Source organism: Thermobia domestica, chromosome 17, assembly GCF_964235325.1.
Source record: "Thermobia domestica chromosome 17, izTheDome1.hap1.1, whole genome shotgun sequence".
Taxonomy (NCBI): Eukaryota; Metazoa; Arthropoda; class Insecta; order Zygentoma; family Lepismatidae; genus Thermobia; species Thermobia domestica.
The window spans coordinates 166,541,648-166,562,103 of NC_137470.1; the positions used below are offsets into that span (position 1 = coordinate 166,541,648).

Consider the following 20,456-nt stretch of genomic DNA (forward strand, 5'->3'; position numbering starts at 1 on the left):
GAATGTTTATGGAAACTATGTTGAGAAAGATTGCGCAAAGTAGAGGTTTTCAGGTGTATATAATAAATTCTTATTTACTTTGGTGTTTCTTTTTTAACCAATCGGAGGTTACTTTCCGAACGGCCCTCGTAAAATGCAATTATTAACCTTTAAGATATTTATATAGAGTATACAGTACACTTCCGACTATCGGGTCTAATGTGGCGGACAGGCAGGCCGGATAACAAAAAAAACCCGGAGTTCTATATAATTTTTTAACCCATTTATACCACTGAAACACTTTTCACACCGAAGCCCACTGTTACTCATATTTTCTGACCTCTTAAGAGAGGGCAGTACTTAATGAGCATTCGTTATGTACTGTAATGTGCCTTTTAAAAATTTACTACAAAAAAAAAAAAAAAAAAAAAAAAAAAAAAAAAAGGGTTTTGTGAAATTTTTATAATGTTTAATTTTATTGCAGAAACTAAATTATGTTTACTGTTCAGTATGAATGGACACAATTTTAAAATAAACAATAACGTAAAACGTAAACATAGGAAGCCAGAAGGTCGAGAGTCTACTGTACACCCTTTAGAACTATGTAAATAGTGCTTTTTTTTAAGACACTTAAATCCTTAACATGACTACAAAAACATCACTAGAGGGATTTAATTAGTCTTCTATCGGAAGTACACTCATGTTCAAAATTATTGTCGCATGTCTATAAATATGTTGTTGTAGGAATATAATTTGATAACGAATTCGCCCGGTATTTCTTATAATGTTAGTAAGTGCATAATCGGCAAAGACATATATGTGGCAAATTTCATGTCAAAAGAGCAGTAAATAAGAACAATAAAACGAAAATAAAACTTTCTTGTCCATTTAGCAACATTTTGTTTTACTCATTTTCGTATTTATAATTCTTTTCCTCTCAAATTTACCACAAATATAAATTTTCTGATTATACACATAGTAACAGTATTAAAAGTACCCTGCAAAATATTAGCAAATTATATTCCCACAACAAGACAGCTATAGATGTGCTACAATAATTTTGTATATGACTGTACATGCTTTTAATTTGCATGATTCTAGGGTTACATAAGTTTCTGGTAAGTTTCTACTTGTAGATGTTATACTTACCCATTGAGCACTGACTTTGCAGAGTGACTGATCGATGGTGGAGCCGTGGGCTTTCTATGGGTTCAAAGGCCAAATTAAGAGTTCCACAACCGCCACTGGCGTACGACGATTGGCTACTGCTGCTGCTCCCTCCAGAAGAGGAGCTACTTACTGAGATGATGGAATGAGGCCGTTTGTTACTGCGAAGATGATCTCCAGCTGTCACTGCGATCGAGTTACGGAAACGAGGGGCAGCTGCATAAAACAAGAACAAACGTTAGAATCCACCAAAATATTTCAGGATTGTAACTATTTCTCAGCAAAATATAAGCTGTATAGTATACATAAATAATTACTTCGATTTTATCTAGTATAATTCTTCTCTCGACTTTTCAGGTGTTCTAAAACTAGCTGGCCATTTATTAAGTGGAAATTAACATCATACATAATTGTTTTAGCTAATTCTATGAGTCTCAATCAGTGTTCGAATTAAAAAGAAGAGGAGGCGGTATTTTTTATTACGATTTCGACTCGACGTTAAATATTGAAATACGGTGAGGGTATCGCGTTTCTATTTACATAATTACTGAAAATCATTGGAGAGCTTCCCTGTGGTTACGGGGGCGGAAATGGAGAGATTTTGATCCCCAGCCAAGAACTTTCTGAAAAAAATATAAAATATCCCCTTACGTTGTATTATAGACAATTGTACACGAAAACGCTCAAAAACTAGGTTTTTATATTAACCATTTTCTGCAAGTAAACTTCGGGATCCTCACTCGACTGAGGGGTATTCCAAATCCTCGGAAGATCTGCCGCCACAGCAGACAGTTCCTAAATTCGCCCAGACTCAAAACACGACATTTATATGCAATAAGGAAGAAGACACATACATACATAAGAAAGAAACAATTCAATATGGGACATCAAAATATAAATTAGATGAACTTCTTCAAAGATTTTTTTTTTAAAAAAACTTATTTTTTAAAAAATAAAAAAAATGTCAGTGTTGTTAACTTAGAAATTATTTCTATATAAGAAATAATATCTTTTTACGTGCAAAGCTATTTGTCAATTACTGTGTATAAAAATGGATTTAGTAAAGGTATTTATCATCTACTCTCTAGTGACGGTATGTTTTGATCATTGAAAAACCAGAGGTGGTATGCCTTCACTGAAAAACCAGAGGCGATATGGCATATCACCGCATACTATCTTACTTCGACCACTGCTAAGTTATTTCAGATACGAGATAATCCAGAGAAATAGGGTGGAGCTTTTGCTGCCCCCCCATTGCTGCTGCAAAGGGTTCCGGTTAAATCCCAGATTATACAATCTTGCGGTGGACAAAGCATGCTTATAGATTTTCTCAGGTTTCTCATCTCTTCAACTTCCTTTATTTCATCTACCATTTACATGCATTTCCATCCGTCCGCTTTAGCCTACACAGTATAGCTGGACGACATCTATTTGCCTCAGATTAATCTTAGGTTTTATAATTGTCACTCATATCGATAGGAATTATTTAGCTAATTATCGTGGCACGTGGTTTCGTGTAGCTGCTAGATGCTAATAAATATATTTAAGGTCCATATGCACACTCGAAATTATTATAATTTTCAACAGCATTTCAATCATCTGACATAATGTTTCTTTCTCGAATGATGAGAACCACTTCACTCCGAAGCATTCGAGGTATGATTTTTGGTTTTAACAAGGTGTCGCTAGTACTGCTCTACTCTGATAAAGCCCTTCCTTTTATTTTCTTCATGTTTTCATTTTTTCTTGTCTTGTTTCTATCCTCCGTCACCAAGACTTCACGGAAGAGTCGAAAGCTCAGAAGTTCAAGTTGTATTCAGCAGTTACATAAACTTGTAAATAAAATGATACTTTTTTTTTTAAATGTTTGTAGTTGGTTATTTTTTAACAAAGTAAATTTATTAAATAAAATTCCAATAAAATAGTTTTGCCTGATTTACAATAGTCAACTTAAGAAATGTCCCAATCAATGTATTTGACTGGAATATGATTTGTTGTATTTCATTTATATTTTTCACTGCAATGTGTCCTGCTCGCTATTGGTTCCAAGCTGTTCCTGAGTCGCATCTAAATGCGTCTGGAGGCTAATGGTGGTCACTTTAAGTTGACTGCTGACTTTATTCAAAGTTTAAAGGTGTGCCCACATATATATTTTTCTTTATTTATTTTAATAAGTTATACCTAGGTAGTGAAAACCAATGGGTCCAAGAATGAGTCAGATACATCGTATAAAGAAGATTATTTTTATAAATACTTGGAACAAAAGACTACCGAAACGATAACAGAAAATGAATTACCAGGAAAGAGTGAATATATAATCACATTTAAAAAGTATACTTTAAGCTCTTTCGCTGATATACTTCATTAGATAGGGAGAGGAAGCCATACGGAGAAATGAAAAATTAAAGAACAAAGAAGCAGCTATGAAACGTCTAGCTGAGTGCCATGTTTGTATACTCAAGATTAAAATATTCACCTCTACTGAAGTTTCCTAGTAATTTCTTCTCTTGATAGAGATGAATTCAAATTATGAAAACTTCCTGTTTTGCTCGTAGTTTTCTGTTTTTCCTTGAAATGATTACAGATTCAATTTTTCTCAGCTTATAGAGAGACCGTATTCTTTTAAACATTTCTCTCAAGGATCCAGTGGTTATTTTTAGTTCTTTAGTTTTCCCCAATCCATTACGTCAACTCCAAATATAAAGACGTTTCTATCCTGTTAATTATACCTTCTATAATTATGCTGAATAGTACAGGTGACACCTTTGCGTCACCAAATATTAGCGTTTTCTCTACAGTTGATCAAGATCCTTCACAATATATATAAACATTTAATTACTCATTCGTTGGCGGTTAAACTATGTAAAGTAAAAATTTACAAGTACCTTCCATGCAAATATATAATCGATGAATAATTATTGAATAATGCATACTATAGTCCGCGTCATCCGAATTGGCGTGTGGCATCAGCCATAAGGTCGCAGTGCGCTCTTACTAAATCTTCAGGAAGGAATCTAATCATTCATAATTGATTTTGTTCGTATTTGTGTACAATTATGAATGATTCGATTCCTTCCTGAAAATTTAGTAAGAGCGCACTTCGACCTTATTGGCTGATGCCGCACGCCAATTCGGGTGGCGCGGACTATAATACTAATAACAGTAAACAGACTCTGCAACATCAACAAACAAACCCACCACATTTTAGTGTAAAACTAGGTTTCAAAATCGCTTCTCAGTAAAAGGATGGAACAGTTGACCGAGCTATCCATTCGCCTTACAGGGCTTTTATCCAAATTATCAGGATGCCAAATTTTCCATTCTATTAAAGGAGGTCTCCATAATTACAAGGATTGATATATATTCTTTCAGCAACATGGAATTCTGAACATTACTGCAGATGTTAGGTAATACTATACCTAGATGCAATCCTTGCTGAGTGACGAATCGCTTATTTAAGTTCCTATGAGTCAACGTAAATGTGCTCTCTTAGTAGTAGTTCTGTTACACGTCATATTTAAATTTCGAATGTGTTGAGAACTTTAAACATATTTATAAAAATTTTTTATGCGGTTTAAGAAACCTGAGGGTCTAGTGACAGAAACAAAGCCGGGATCCTTTTCTATGTCAAGCCCATCCAAACAGAATTGTTCTTTTATATAATCCTCCTGTCTTGTTCTTGGTCTACCGGAAGTTTTTTTACCTTTCTTTTCTTAAAGGTTTCGTATCTAAAATGCTAAATGTAGGCCTACTCCGCGTGGATTTTTTTATATATCAGTGCAGTGATGTTATTCTGTCTATCTTAAGAGATCTTGTTGTAATCGATGCCGAGTGTATATTGTACAGATTCGCGTTATCTTTTCGACTCGCTTCTTTTTGTCCTCTTCAGCACAAAATACAGAGTGTCCATAAAAATATGATCATACTTTAAAGTGGTATTACGACGCTTTAGATGATCGTATTTAAATGAAATTGATCACATTTGAAAGGAAAAGGTATTTTATATTATAATATACCGCATAGACATTGAATGTGGGCTTCACGAGCGTCCATGCAGACATCAAGACGATATTCCCATTCACACCACACACGCTCCAACATATCTGATGAAATGGACTGGATGGCAGCACTGATACGAACTTGCACTTCTTGCAGGTTCTGAGGCAATGGGAATACAAAGACACAATCCTTTATATAACTCTATAAAAAGAAGTCATAGACCGACATGTCGGCGGCCACTTGTAGAAGATATTATCATCATTTCAAGGACGTTCAATCCATCTTCGTCGAAGCCGCTTATTCAGATATTTCCGAACATGGAAATTCTAGTGAGGAGGTGCTCCATCTTGTTGGAAAATAACAGTTATTGCCACCACTTTATTCCAATTGCACTGTGATATTCCAAACCACACCAACTTCGTTTTTGTGGGGCCGCCGTAACTCCTTAAAGCTTATTCTTTAATAATACAACACAACGAAAGGGAACAAATTTACGTTAGCTCATTAAGGTATAACAGTACAGAAATATAGAAGCTTCCCAAGTGACCTCCAGCAGAAACAGCAACTGCCTGCTGAATATCCAACAATGAAACATATCTACTAATCAAAGGGTAAACATGAGTAAATTTACTTTTTCTGTATTTGATCCCGTACATTGTTGACATACACAAAAATATTTTTTTTTCTTTCAAATGTGACCAATTTCTTTTAAATACGATTTTGAAAGTGACGTAATACCAGTTTAAAACATAATAGTACGTTGGAAGCGCTGTACATTTCTCAACATTACGGAAAATTTAACGTGTGTTCTTTCATGTGAATTGACGATTACAGTTTCCCATCTACCCAATGACAGCGCAAAATTATCCCATTTATAGATTCACGACACGGTAGAAGAATTAGTATTGAGTAGGACTACACACTTGCCTCCAGTAATCTGCTACTTATTTTCTCGTTAATTTCGCTTAAGTATTGAACTTGAATCACCTCATCTATTATTACTTATGATCTTTCCGTTCCTTCCTTAAATTGGTTTCAAATCGTCACCGCGTATTTCATGTTATCTATACTAGTTGTTATCCCCAAGCCTTCGGCTCGTGTACAAATTACCTGCTCGCTAACGACATTTCTTTTGTAGGAGGAAATACAGCTAGCGACATCTATTAGCCTGACTGTGAACCATTAAGATTATGTACGTGACTGACAGATACTCGTCTTGCTTTGTAATAAGGATTAAGAAAATCAAAATATTTTGCCTAGATGTTTATGCAACCCGTAACACTTACATACTTTGAAGTTTGCATATTAGCATTACTCACAAACTGAGAGGTTTTTGTATTATAAATAGGATTATTTTTTGTTCACAGGAACGTTTTAATGAGGATAATCGGTACTATCAGCTATTGAGGATATTAACAACTTGTTTATACTTACTTTTATTAAGTTGAGCTATGCTAATTGATCTATCGTTTATCTGATCAGCACTGGGTCGAATGTCTAAACAGGGCTTGTTGCCAATTCCCATTGAAGACATTTCAGCTAGGCGCATCTCTGAAATGTTACAAATTAAGAAGATGATTAGTGGAAATCACATTTTTTTTACAGGAATTTCTGAAATAAATTAGCGGTAAACCGGACAAAATTCGAAAAAGTTAAAGGAACGAAATATTTTGGAAGCAAATTCAAGTTAGTAACTAATTTCAGAGCAAGATCTTCTAGTGAAACATAATTGCCACTCGATAACTTTTATCCTTTAAACAAACAAAAACAAAAACTGAAGAAAAATTAAATTGATTCAAATTATGTACTAACATTTCGTATTTTATTTCACCGAAAGGTTCCGAAAGGTTATTTACAATGTTCAATTTATTCCATTTATTATCAAATTTGTAATACGAGGTATGATCAAAAAATACGATGGATAATTTTATTAGAAACCAAATCATAAGCTTAAATGGAATTTGATTTAATCTTCTTCAAAGTATATTGTCCTTGGCTAGCAATGCACTTATCCCAAAGTTGAATCCATGACTGGAAGCATTTCTGGGAGACTTCTTTAGAAAGGGCGATCAGCTGCTCTGTCGTGGCCCTCTCAATGTGAGGAATGGAGTCAAAATGTTTTCCTTTAAGCACGATTTTAATTTTTGGGAAGAGCCAGAAGTCGCATGGTGCTATATCTGGAGAGCACAGCAAATGTGGACAGACAATAAAATATTTTCTCGGCCAAAAATTCGCGGATCAAAAGCAAGGTGTGGTTCGCCGCGTTTTCATGGTCAAAAAGGAAGCCATTTGCCTATTTAATCGGCTTTTAAAATGCTTTTCGCGGACCCATACAGGTCGTTAGTTCTTCTGAAAGCTCTTAAGTAGTCACTCGCCTGTTTGAACAAATCATTTCTGCCGCTTTTGAGTCGCTCATACGATTTGTAAATTGTCCTAATGACAACACTTCATCGCCATACACTGATTTGGACATTTCGTCAACGTTTTTGGCAATTTTTGCAGCTTAAAACAGAACTTAATATTGGCGCGCGACAGACACACTTAACACGTCCTCATTCTTCTGCTTCTGGAAGCCAACTAACATCTCACAACTCGTTCAAACTAGATAGTGACTGTACCAAAGGTTTAGAGTGTCGGGCTTACTAGTTGAAATTGATACAACGTAGATAGATGGCACTGTGCAACTACTTTCACCGTACTTTTAGATCACAGCTTGTAATTTAGATATGTGACTGTAAGTCTATCTTGAACGAAATCATGCTGGCAATCTTCGACTGGACCTGATAAAACGCACTTCCTAAATGAATAAAATTTCTGATTATGCGTCGAAACTAAAGAAGCCACGTGGTGCAAGCTGGGAAATCTCTTCCAATTTATTGCAATTGACACTGAGGTTATGCTTGGACGCGTATACAGACATTGTACATACAGCTTTACCAATAGCAATTATCTTACGCTACATGCACAGTGAGTATGGGAAGTTCAACAACGTTCCGTTCATAGTACTTTACGTTCCTTGTTCCTTATAAGGGAACAGGTATGTTGTAGAATCATCTTTTCTAACGATTTACTTTTAAATAAAGGGGAAGTATTAATCGCTTATTTGTATTTTAATATCCCGTTTCAGTATAGAGGCTGTAAAAGACCTAGGTCTATAACGAAACGGGAAACTGAAGGACATGTACTCCCACCGGGTATCAAACACGGTATATTAGTATTGCCAAGTATGTCTATAAAAATGTTTCTATTTGTTCCCGTTTTCATTATTTTCGAACAAGACATCCAACAAAATTTTAGAAACAAATTTTCAGTTACTTATTGTATTACTTGTAAGGGAAACAAAAAACTTTCTGCAATTTCTATTAGAAAATGAACAAATCTTCTACTTGGTTTTACGAGAAACTATAGAATGTGCTGTTTCTCAACATTGATAAATGTAACCTGAAGATCTCCGTCCGTAACGGTAGATTTTCTTTTCTTTCTTTATTGCTCTGGTTATAATAGTCTTTCATTTTGAATGATCCCCTTCATATTACCCTTAAATACATTAAAAATACATATCAACAGATTTTGTAGTTTTTCTTCAATTTTTTTTTTAAATTCTGTTATTATAAGTCAGCAGGTGACACTGTTCGACTATGTCCACGTGGTCCCGGGTTCGATTCCAGGCCAGTGCTTCACAATTTTTGGGGTCCGTCTAGCGTCGTGAGGCAAACTGGGGAGTCACGTGAATGAAAGACGGGAGTGACGTCACCAAGTCTAGAAAGATCCTGATATACCGGTTAGTAGCAGGGCGCTGACCACGTGCTCGTCGCCAGGCTGGACGTAGTTCAGCCGGTCGCTGACAAACAAGGGCGCCGATCCTGGGGGTACCGGGGAAGCCCGAGCCTTCCCAAGCTCATATGGCCCCCTTTTTTTATTTATGAATATACAATATTTGGCATAATTTGAATGCAATTAGTCTTAAAATCCTCATATATATGCCTTCTGCATCTGAATCCCCCCCCCCCAATTGACAGAGAAATTGGCGCCCTTGCTGACAAATGGCGTTGGAGCGGCTCAGGCCCTCAAGATGGGTTTGGTTTTATTATAAGTCAGCAGGTTATAAGTCTTTCTATAAGAAGTAGAAGTGTGACGTGTTCACCACGTGAAGAAGTTTGGTTAATATGTCGTGATATTATCTCCATTAATATGGAAATCGGAAGTGGTAGTGAATTTTTACTACTTCCGTCTTTAGTACAAAGATTAAAATAAACATGGAATATAGGCTATTCTTAGGTCTCTTAATTGATTACAGAAAACTAGTTCTCGCTATCTATTACGGATTTTACTCTATGGCGACCAACGGTAAAACGGAAGTTGTTGACTTCTGTCATTTTCGGTTTAAAATATTCTTAGAACGCTAAATAGGTTCCAAAAAGCCGCTTTTCGCTATCTATTTTTTTCTATGCTTATCAATGTTGAAACCAGAAGTTTTAGTGGCTTTCTGCCACTTCTGGTTTTAGTAAAGAGTAAAAAAAATTAAATCTTTAAGTTTTACGTCCCACGATTATGCCGGTTAGGCTAAAGGAGACGGTGATAATGAGAAATGAATGGAATGGTGGAATGAAGAAAGCGGGAAGAAACGGGAGAACCCCGAGAAAACCCATAAGTACGGTGTTTGTCCACAACAAAATCCACACGGCGCGAGCTGGATCGAACCAGGGACCCCAAGCACCGGGATTGAACGCTCTACCACTGAGCCACCGCGCCTCCCCTAGTAAAGAGTAAAGAATGAAAATAAAATGTACTTTTTACACACTTAATAGAGTAGACGGAATCACTCCTTGCTTTCTATTATCGTTTTTCCTCTATAGTGATCAACGTAAAAACCGGAAATGGCTTATTTCTACCACATTTGCTTCCAAGACTTGATTCTGTAACTTCTAATCCTCTACATTCTGACCAAACTTGATGCGAAACCCCGTGTGCGTGGGATTTCTCGGGGTTCTCCCGTTTCCTCCCACTTTCTTCATTCCACCATTTTCATTCATTACTCATCATCACCGTCTCCTTTAGCCTAACCGGCATAACCGTGGGACGTAAAACTCAAAGATTTCATTTTTTTTTTGATGCGAAACCAAGTAGTTCCTGAGATTGTTTGTCTTTCGGAAGGACACACGGACAAGGTAAATATATGAAACAAGTTTTCGTAACCCAAACTCCTTGAAAAATTACTGTAATATTTCAAACTTGCGCTCACCTCGATTTCTTAGCGCCTGTTTCCACAGCAGTTTCGATATTTCTTCTGTCCAAGCTATCTTGATTTCTTCTGACATGGACTGCAGAGTGAATGTGTCATGAGGCTTTCGTTTACGGAACCAGATCTCAAATTTCGTATTGCTGTCGCCCACTTGAGCTGTTAACCCAATATCAGTCATCTTCATGCTGTGCTTGTAAATGTAAATATCCAGATTCTGAAATGGGAAAAAAGATTAACTAGTATCACTAGTGAATTGAACGATAACGGTATTTAAAAAAAAAAAAAAAAAAAAAAAAAAAACTAGCTGTACAGAAGATACAACAAATTTGTTTGGAAAGTGTATGGGTGTTTGAAAATAAACGTAAACTTTTTAGTTATTTGATATAGTGCTTTGCAGCTTTTTGGTCCCGAAATACTGGCCATCAAATATGTGCAAATCTCAGCCTTGATAGCCAATAACTCGGGAACCTAAAATGTACATACTATAATACAGGGTGTATCAAAAAAGACTTTACAATTTTGCAAACTCATATTGATTTATTCATCTACCTTACAGACATGGTTTTGATGTCATTTTGTAGCTAAATACATCAAGTTTTGACTCACGTAGTACACTAGTTCAGAAACAAGACACCGCAAGCGCTAGTGGCAGTTGCAGCAAAGATGTCTGTCTTTACCGGTCCCAAGCTATGTTTTGGTTTGAAGAATCCAAGTCTGTGAGAACTGTCCAACGTAATTTTCGTACAAAGTATGGTGAAGATCCTCTCAGTAGGCCTACTATTTATCAATGCCATAAGTATTTTATTGAAACTGGATGTTTGGTGAGACAACAAATCTTCAGGTCGTCCCCGTACGTCTGAAGACGTTGTACAGCAAGTGAGACAAAGCTTTGTGAACAGTTCTACAAAATCAACCCGGCGTGCTTTCTCGGCAGCTGGGCGTTCCACACATGCCAGGGTGGTATGTTCGTTCCACCCTTATTGGCTTCTCTACCAGAGCTCAGAGCTAGGATCTATCTCGCAATTGAACAAGTCACACCTGACATGCTACAGCGGGTTTGGTAAGAAATCGACGTCAAGTTGGGATGTATACCGCATCACCAATGGAAGTCATATTGAACCTCTTTACTTATAAGGTAAAAACCTTGTTGTATTTTGCTACAAAATGACACCAAAACCGTGTCTAAGCTAAATAAAAAAATCAAAATGATTTTTCAAAATTGTAAAGTTCTTTTTGGTACACCCTGTATTTCATGTGTGTACTATGTTCACCAAAGTCTATTACCATGTAAAATTTGTTCAAAATCAGATGAGCTTCAACTATCACGTCTAAACAGCAGTTATTTTTTCTTTCTTAGAAAAAGCTGACTCAATTCAACTTTGATGGCCAATAACTCGGGAGTCAAAGATTTCCACTTGATCATAGTTGAAATGGTGGTAGATCTCGACAATCTTATTAGGCATGTAACATATTATGTTGTGAAGATAATTGGTTTCCAAGTTATTGGCTATCGAAGTTGAGGTTTGGAGTTAGTACCTCTCTCTTTCTACATATATACTAGCCTTTGGCCAGCTCGTGGCCTCGCCCCAGACTCTCACATCTCATATGTATCAGCCTTTGCTTCAAGAGTGAATTTCATGAATTTGCTAGTCATATTTCCTGAATTTGGCCAGTTGGGGGCCTCGCCCCAAGAATCTCGCACCTCTTAAATCCACAATTCTACCGAATTTCAAGTTTATTTTCCTATTTACGAAGCTGGAGAAAACATGAACCCGAAGAATTTTCAGTTTTGCCAGAATAACATTTCCCCCAAAATCTAAGTTAAGGCAACGACTAAGGGAACGAACTCAACTGCATTTGATTACGTATCACGTTGTTTTGGAATCCTGTGAATTACTTTTTAAATAACATTATTATTTAATTTTAATAACTGTATGTTACAATTATTTTGTTTATTACAAACTAAATACAACTATTATTTAAGAAGTTGAGTTAAGTTGATTTTGAGTTTAACGTCTTTTTCAGCAGCGAGGCTATATGAAACGGGACCTACTCATTAGCGTGGAATCCGAACAACACGAGCTCCCGCCAGGAATCGAACCCAGGTCTTCCACGCCAATGGCGCGTACACTAACCGCTTAGCCACGAAGGATCTCTATTTAAGAAGTAGTTCACAGGATTCCAAGACAACATGATACGTAATCAAATGCAGTTGAGTTCGTTCCTCTAGCCGCTGCCTTAACTTAGATTTTGGGGGAAATGTTATTTTGGCAACACTGTAATTTCTATGGATGGCAACACTGAAAATTCTTCAGGTTCATATTTTGTGTTGTAGAATAACATTATCTATGATTGTGGTAAGTTCCATTTCATTATCTCCTTTCAGTTATGAAAAACAAGCAAAAGAAAAATGGTATTTTTTTCATTATTTTTAGTATGTTAGGCTCTTAAGCTCCCACTTTTATTTTATAATTCAGATAATAAATGGATAGTACAATACAAACACTCACAGTAGTGGTCACCTGTAGATACTTGCAACACATTTACAATACAAACCAGATAAAAAAAAATCGTAAACAGTGCTATTGTTTGTAGTAACACTGCATGGACTTCTACTGCTTGCGATTTAACACTTCAAAATCACACAATGAACAAGAAGAATGAATCTGCGAGGCCACCTGACTTACCATCTGACACGTATTATAAATACATAACGACTGATGGATACCTTTCTGTCCGGGAATCTCCTCGCTTTGCTGAATAGGATCAGCTCTTCAAACAAGAAGACGTGTCGAAGGCACTTCTTTCCTTTTCCCTGCCAGACTAGAAATTCGTTTTGACGTAGAAGTCTTCCTTGTTCCTTCACATTTACCTGTAACACAAGAAACATTATAGCTATTAATAACTAATCAACAGAGAATGCAGAGCTTATGAGTGGGTCAAGAATTACCTACTTCCATTGTACTACTGGTATATTATTTTCCCTTAACATGTTTTATATATATTGCTATCTAAATTCCGCTTACTCTAGCTCTAGAATTCCATTTAACTCGAATAAAATAAAATCTGACTAGAGCAGTCTAATTGCAACTAACTTGTGTTAGTTTGAGCAATATACAGCGTGTTACGAAAATGTGTTACAATGGGATAGATTTCTCACATCAAAATGTGAAAAGAAGTTCACATGGACCTCTGCTCAAAATTGGATAGTTTCGGAGTTACAGAGTGCTGAAAACTTGAAATAAGTGACTTTAAAAGTTCATAGCTCTACTATTATGGGACCTATTGTAGCCGGATCAAGCAATCACTGAGGAGCTGGTATGTGAAGTATTTAAATATTCATGTTTAAGAAGCCTCCAGTACTTGCACACCAATTTTTAGAGAGGCAAGTGGAGAGTGATCAAATACTCCCAAACAGCCTCTCTAAAAATGATTGTGCAAGTACCGGAGGTTCTGTAAGATAAATATTTGGATAGTTCACATATTAGTTCCTCAGTGATATATTGACCCGACTACGATCAGTCCTATAGTAGTGGAACTATGGACCTTTGAAGTCCATTTTTATACGTATTCGGCACCCTATAGCTATGAAACTATGCACTTCCGACCACAGGTTCATGTGAGCTTTTTTTTCTTATTTTAATGTGAGGAATCTATTCCCAAAATATAGTGACAAATTTTTATAATATCCTATATATATATATCATTGCCTTCACCAGATAACGTATTTGATGAAGGCAATAATTTATTGCTCAAACTGTAACATATATTTCTAATAAGTATTTGTTTTGACTAGTTCTGCACTGCACAGTTATGACAGTTATGTTCTGCACTGTTTTATAATTATAACCAAGAAAGAAAAACTGAAGTTCTTGTTTAAATTTTCGATCGGATGAAATTAAAAGAATAAATTGATAATATATTATTATTATGTAAACGAACGTATGTGTATTAAAATAAGTATACAATATAAACCAGCATATGTCTTCTTTCTTTAACAGCCATATTGATTGGAACCGTAAATAAAATTTTTGGATCCGTGCGCTTTTGTTACTTTCAGAAGTGACGACATTGCTTAACCCATCCATAATTTATCCCACATTCATTCAAACACTACCGGTATAATGAGTAATTTCACACTATAATTTTCATACGTGAAGTCAATGTAAATTGCTTATACAATATTCACCCTACACGTGATAAAATTTATCTGTAAAAAGAATGAATAAAACAATTTATTCAAGTTTTTGAGATATCGAGAACAAGTATTATTTATTTACTAACCAGGAATGCTTCCAAAGTTGAACCTTGAATTTTGGGAGAACCTATATATTTCGTGAAAGGGTTTGTCGCGCAAGTTCCAAAACAGTTTTCAATTCCTTGCCCGGAAGTGTCCCTGCCCCTTCACGGTGGAAATATTGATTTACCTATATGCCCTTTATATCAAAGTGCTCCGCATGACTAGTAGATTAAGAATATAATATGCACTACAAATTATATTCTATATCAAGGTAATAAAACCAGAAAATTGATCATTTCACTATAAATATCCTATATTAATGGACCTATAAAGTTGAGAAAAACATATCCATATTATCCAGTCAACAGCAAGTCATTTGGTATCACAACTAATGTGACCCATTGTTATGACTAGATGTGACACATTCAGTATACGTATTTCAATTTATATATTTTCTACGATTTTACCTATATACGTTGTCAGACCAGAACGTTCATTATATATTCATCAGCTGCTCATCTAGACGAGTTGTTTGATAGGTCACGTGGTACATAAGTTCAATAAATTTTGAGATACTAATTAGGGAAAACTAGTCCTAGTGGTAATTTGAGGTCATTTACTCGATTCAAACAGCTCTTTCTTTGTAGCTGTATAGACCAATGATCACAACTCAAAATCAACTTTACCATTGATGATCTTATATACGTAAAGTAAATCAGCAGCACAGCATCATTTGTCAGGGGTACGTAAGTTTATTAAAGCCATTAGTTCCTGCCTCGAGTGATCACGTAATTCGGGAATTCTAAATCTAATTGTGGCAAGAAAGGAGTTTAAAACCGAGTCACTGCGAGATGGGTTAATAGGTATTGCCATATTCCAAACAGGTCAACAACATTCAATGATAGGGGAAATTAAAGCCTTATAAAACATCGTAAGGGCAGGAAGACGGTATTTCAGGAAATCTAAAAAATACTCCAAGTGGTTTCTGCCCTGGATGAGGTCGATGATGTGATCCGCAAAGGAGAATTTTTCGTCAAAAACAACGCATAAATCTTTCTGAGATGTACCCGCTGAATGGGTACATTTTTGAGATTGTAAATCTGACTAAGTACAGTCTCTTTTAAAGAGATAGAAAGGGTAGACCATTTGTTGGGGTTTAAGGACAGATTCCAGTTACAGCATCAGTTCTTTAACATATCTATATGTCAGCTTTGACATCCTCTATAGTGTGAATAAAGAGTTCTCAGTCATCAGCGAAGAGCAAAGTATTTGAGGATTAAGACCGTAATACTACGTTGATTTAAGTTATATAGTCTTGCATTTATGCTCTGAGTCGAAAAGGATGGTAAATATTGAAATACAGCCTAAAAGTTCGTGTTCTAGGGAGGGCAATTTGATATTATATTGGTTGTACGTGTTATGTAGTATTCAGTAATGGGTTCATTTGGGTATTTGTTTTTTCTTCTTAAAATCGTAACCAATTTATTTTTTAAGTTTAAATGGAAGAAAAATACATACAAAAGTCCTACAACTACTACATATCTTCCATCATCAATTGTAGGCCCAAATACCAGGTAGATATAGAATAAAATTTGTCCAATCTCCCCACATATACAACTGGCTAAATTGCAAAAGAATGATAGCACATAGCGATGTCTATGTGGTTTCACAGATAACCTTGGCCAAATTTAAAAAGTGACTCATATCAACTCCGAGTCATGCAGTAAGGACGTACTATGGTTACAGAACAGACGCCAATATAAATTCTAGAAAAATATGTAATAAAATCCTTGTGTTTTACGTCCCACTTTTATACCCTGTAGGTTAAGGGAGACGGGTGATTACTGAAAGTGTATCTTATGAATGAATTAGTGGAATGAAAATGTGGAAAGAAACCCCAAGAAAAATGCTAGGAATGGATATTGTCAATGACAAACTCACATGGGCTGGGATAGTATTAGAAACCCCTCATACGAAGTATAAATTTTCAGTTGCAAGATTTCTAAAGATTGTTCAGATCAGGTATGTGCAAGCTGGAACATGTCAATCACAGAGGACTTATTGGCGTTGGGGGCCGTATGAGACAATGTATAATATTTCGTAACAATCGAATGGCCATATTTAATTGAGGAACTCGTTTATGGTACACTAACATCACACGAACACAGAAACTGTTATAACGGTAACCAAAATATTTATTTAGTAAAGACAGTAAAAATGCATTTATCATTTTAGCGGGGAATTTCATTCTTCATTTTCTCAAAGAGTCTCTCATTGTTCCGTGGTATACTAGATGTTCCAACGCGGATGATATTTTCTCAGGTGGACATCAGTTATCCAGGAAATATTTTCAATTCAGTTTAAAGATTATGTAAGAAGTATATTTTCAATTAGGAGTCACGCGGGGCAGATGAAAGGATTCAGTGGACCGGGAATAGCCCGGGGACCAGTTGTTCACATGGCTGGTTTAGATCCTAAACTGAAAGAAAATTGTTCTTTTTCTTTCTTCATCATTTTACTTGTTCAAATACGTAGTTTTGAACCAACATAACGAAACTACTTTGAGATATTTTGTATGTATGTATCACTAGCAGCGTTCACCCCGCTTCGCTGCGGTCATCCCGGAACGCAATAAACTTTGTTACTTAGATAATTTTTACTTTTTCGCTTTCAAGTGATTTATAGCGCCTGTCAGTTATGTTAACCCGCCGAGTCACAGGGTCATGCGGGTTGCATATAAATACGTTTATTTTTATACCTATGATGAACTAATAACAAAGGATTTGTACGTATGGACACCTGAATGGTCAATTATCTCAAGACACTGGTAATTGAAAATTAAAGTGATATGATAAAAACCATCTAGGGTCCACATCCTAACAACCCCCCAAAAATGAAAGAAATCGGTTCAGCCGTATTAGCGTGATGAGCGGACAAAGGATTTTTTGTACGTATGGACACCTGATTGGTCAATTATCTCAAGACACTGGTAATTGAAAATTAAAGTGATATGATAAAAACCATCTAGGGTCCAAATCCTAACAACCCCCCAAAAATGAAAGAAATCGGTTCAGCCGTATTAGCGTGATGAGCGGACAAAGGATTTTGTGCGTTCTCTTTTATATATATAGATTATTTCTGCATGTGTAGACTTTAAAGCGATTTCTATGAAATCCTCACTTATGTCTTCTTCGGAATATCCAAATTAGTGCCTCTTATCACGCTTCAACTCAAGGAAATAGCATGGAAGATCGAGGAGAATGTGTGGAAATTGAACAACCATTTTCTGCTTGTTTGTTCATTGCAGTTTCGCACCCGTTTGCAGCTTTGAGGGTACGTAGAGCTGCAGTTTAAGGTGGAATCCGAACCATCGTAAGAGTTAAAATATTCTCCCACCGAGAATCGAACTCGGGATTACGTGCAACAAAGACTCCCGTGCGAGCTACTAGACCAGTTGGGGCGTCAAACTATGTTCTCATTGTTTAATTCTTTGGCTTAACGCTTTCTTTGTGATAAACGTACGTTTTGGGACTAGAAAGCGGTTTGCCTAGTTCAAAAGAGCATTATTATCTCTCTAACGACTTGGGAAAAAGTTTAGAAGCAACTTCATGGAAGACGTTCTGGAAGCCCAGTGAGACTGAACTTCCCGTGCGTCAATTATAGTTTCGCGAGTCAGAGATTAGTAATGTTTTAAATACTTCTAATATTTTTCATTAAGCTATCTGTTATAGAACGAAGAACAGGCACTTTACTATGGAATTGTCAACTTTTCTGTATTATACGGAAGCTCCCGCATTTGGTACAATTTATAAACTTTGCAACCATATTGTTCAGACTTAAAAGTATTTGTATTTTCAGAAAGATTTAAAAGTGTTTAATTACAGGATACATCTATTAGTTAGAAGTAGGCCCACCGGTAATTCGATGTGCAGTTGTTACTTGAGTAGGGAATAAACGTTACTTAGAAGAGATTATAAAAAGTTGTAGTTAATGAATAATTTTGAGTGTCTTTAGCCACAGAGGTCGGTAAATATAATTAATATCTGTGGAGGAGTGACACTCTTTGTTCTAAATAAAGACGTGGTTAAGTATAACCAAATGTCAGCGTATAATTGATTACATGGGCGGTTTTAACAGGTCAAGTGTCATCTATATCACAACAAAAACATCCCTTCTGGTTTGTGTGTGTTCTTCTAAGTAGTAATTTCATCATTTTAGGCAATTCAGTAGTATCGATACTCTGTAATACTGATACCTTCTTGTGGTGATACGTAAGTCTCACGCGGCCCTAGATGGACCGACGCCTGGAATAAGCTTAGTAGCCGCATAAGATCAACATTTTAGCCGATTGCATTCGGATTTTCCCGGGGAGGAGTTTAGTATAGCGGAAACTTCAGCACGCTTTGTTGTACTTTTACCCCACGTGCTTCTTCTCAGTTTTGAGTGACTTGAATAATACATTAGACGTTTCGGTAATGTGAAAAGCACGACCTATTTTTACCACTTTGGCTAGAGCCATGTGAGGCTACGTTGGACTTACAATTCCATAGGTCAAGGAGGTTTCTTGTACTACCAGACTGACTACTATACACTACAAGAGGTTTTAATGTAAAAACTGAGATTAGTAAGTCACCACATGCCATAAGCTAACAAGAGGTTGTGTCAGACCAAACTGGCACCACGTGACCGTAAGAAAATATTTTATGTGAGACCAACGTGGTCTCACGTGGCACTTAACCTGTTAAGTGAGTGTTGTTAGCATATTTAGTATATATTTTAACCATATAACTGTTTGTCTAACGCTGTTTAAGTGGTTTATATGTAAGTTCTTCTCATTTTCTGAACACACTATAATTTCCATACCTCCTTTACTAGTTAGGATATAATGCGACAAAAGTAATTCATAACACTGGGAAAGTAATTTAGACTTAATTGTAACAACGAACAATGTAAAAATAATTATTATTTTAAAAACTTCAAATTGAGCAATTTTCAAAACAGTAATACTAAAATCCTGATATATTGTTCTAACTGGTGAAACATTATCAGAAGGTAGAAGTCGTTAAGAAGTATAAAATATTATTACTGTATTGCAGGCGATGATAATATTTATAAAAATGTAAGCAAAAGGCTAATACTCACCTCAGAAAACAAACCACTCTTCTACGAAGTACTTTAGAGAACATTATCTCCATCTTCAGCCGAGTCACGATTTGAAAAGGACTTAAAACATGGGGAGAAATGTGGAGAGTAAAATTGGTTAAAAAAGATTTAAAATATACGAAGAGTAATTCTTTTTGTCGGACATACACAGATATTAATAGTAACTCACTTGTCACTGTTCACTATTGTTCAGTTATTATTATTATTATTATTATTATTATTATTATTATTATTATTATTATTATTATTATTACCTTACAGACGGTGGAAATGAGTAGAAAAAAGGTTGTTCCACATTGCATTTAGGTCACCTTTATCTAAGTTGAGTGTAGGTTTCTCTTTGTGAATGTAATTGACTTCAATTTTTCGTTCAGCTGTTGTTTTTGCTTTCTCTATCAAACATGAATTAGCAATATTATGGTTATTATCTATGAGATGTGATACCAATCCAGATAACGGTTGTAAACTACAAGATTTAGATGTGCGAATGCGCTCAGCTATTCTAGTACAAATATTCCTTTTTGTTTGACCTATATATGTTTTGGCACATTGACATCTAACCCGATAAACACCGCTACTTTGCTAGGAATCAGCAAAAACTGCCTTAAAATTTGTAATATATTTCTCTACGGACTTCGGGGGAACTTTTGAGGCTTGATGTTATAT

At 35.9% G+C, this 20,456-nt stretch overlaps 1 protein-coding gene across 2 annotated transcripts in view; it reads right to left on the reverse strand.

Annotated features, from left to right (window-relative positions):
• The window catches only part of LOC145674476 (uncharacterized), a 1,412,137-nt gene that overhangs the window by 10,955 nt on the left and 1,380,726 nt on the right, over nucleotides 1-20,456 (reverse strand). For both annotated transcript variants that reach the window (XM_081744589.1, XM_081744590.1), the window contains exons 21-24: nucleotides 13,116-13,259; nucleotides 10,388-10,601; nucleotides 6,580-6,696; nucleotides 1,129-1,362 (exon numbers count right to left, since the gene is read on the reverse strand). In XM_081744589.1, the coding sequence (XP_081600715.1) occupies nucleotides 1,129-1,362; nucleotides 6,580-6,696; nucleotides 10,388-10,601; nucleotides 13,116-13,259 (709 nt within the window). The remainder of the gene's footprint in view (nucleotides 1-1,128; nucleotides 1,363-6,579; nucleotides 6,697-10,387; nucleotides 10,602-13,115; nucleotides 13,260-20,456) is intronic.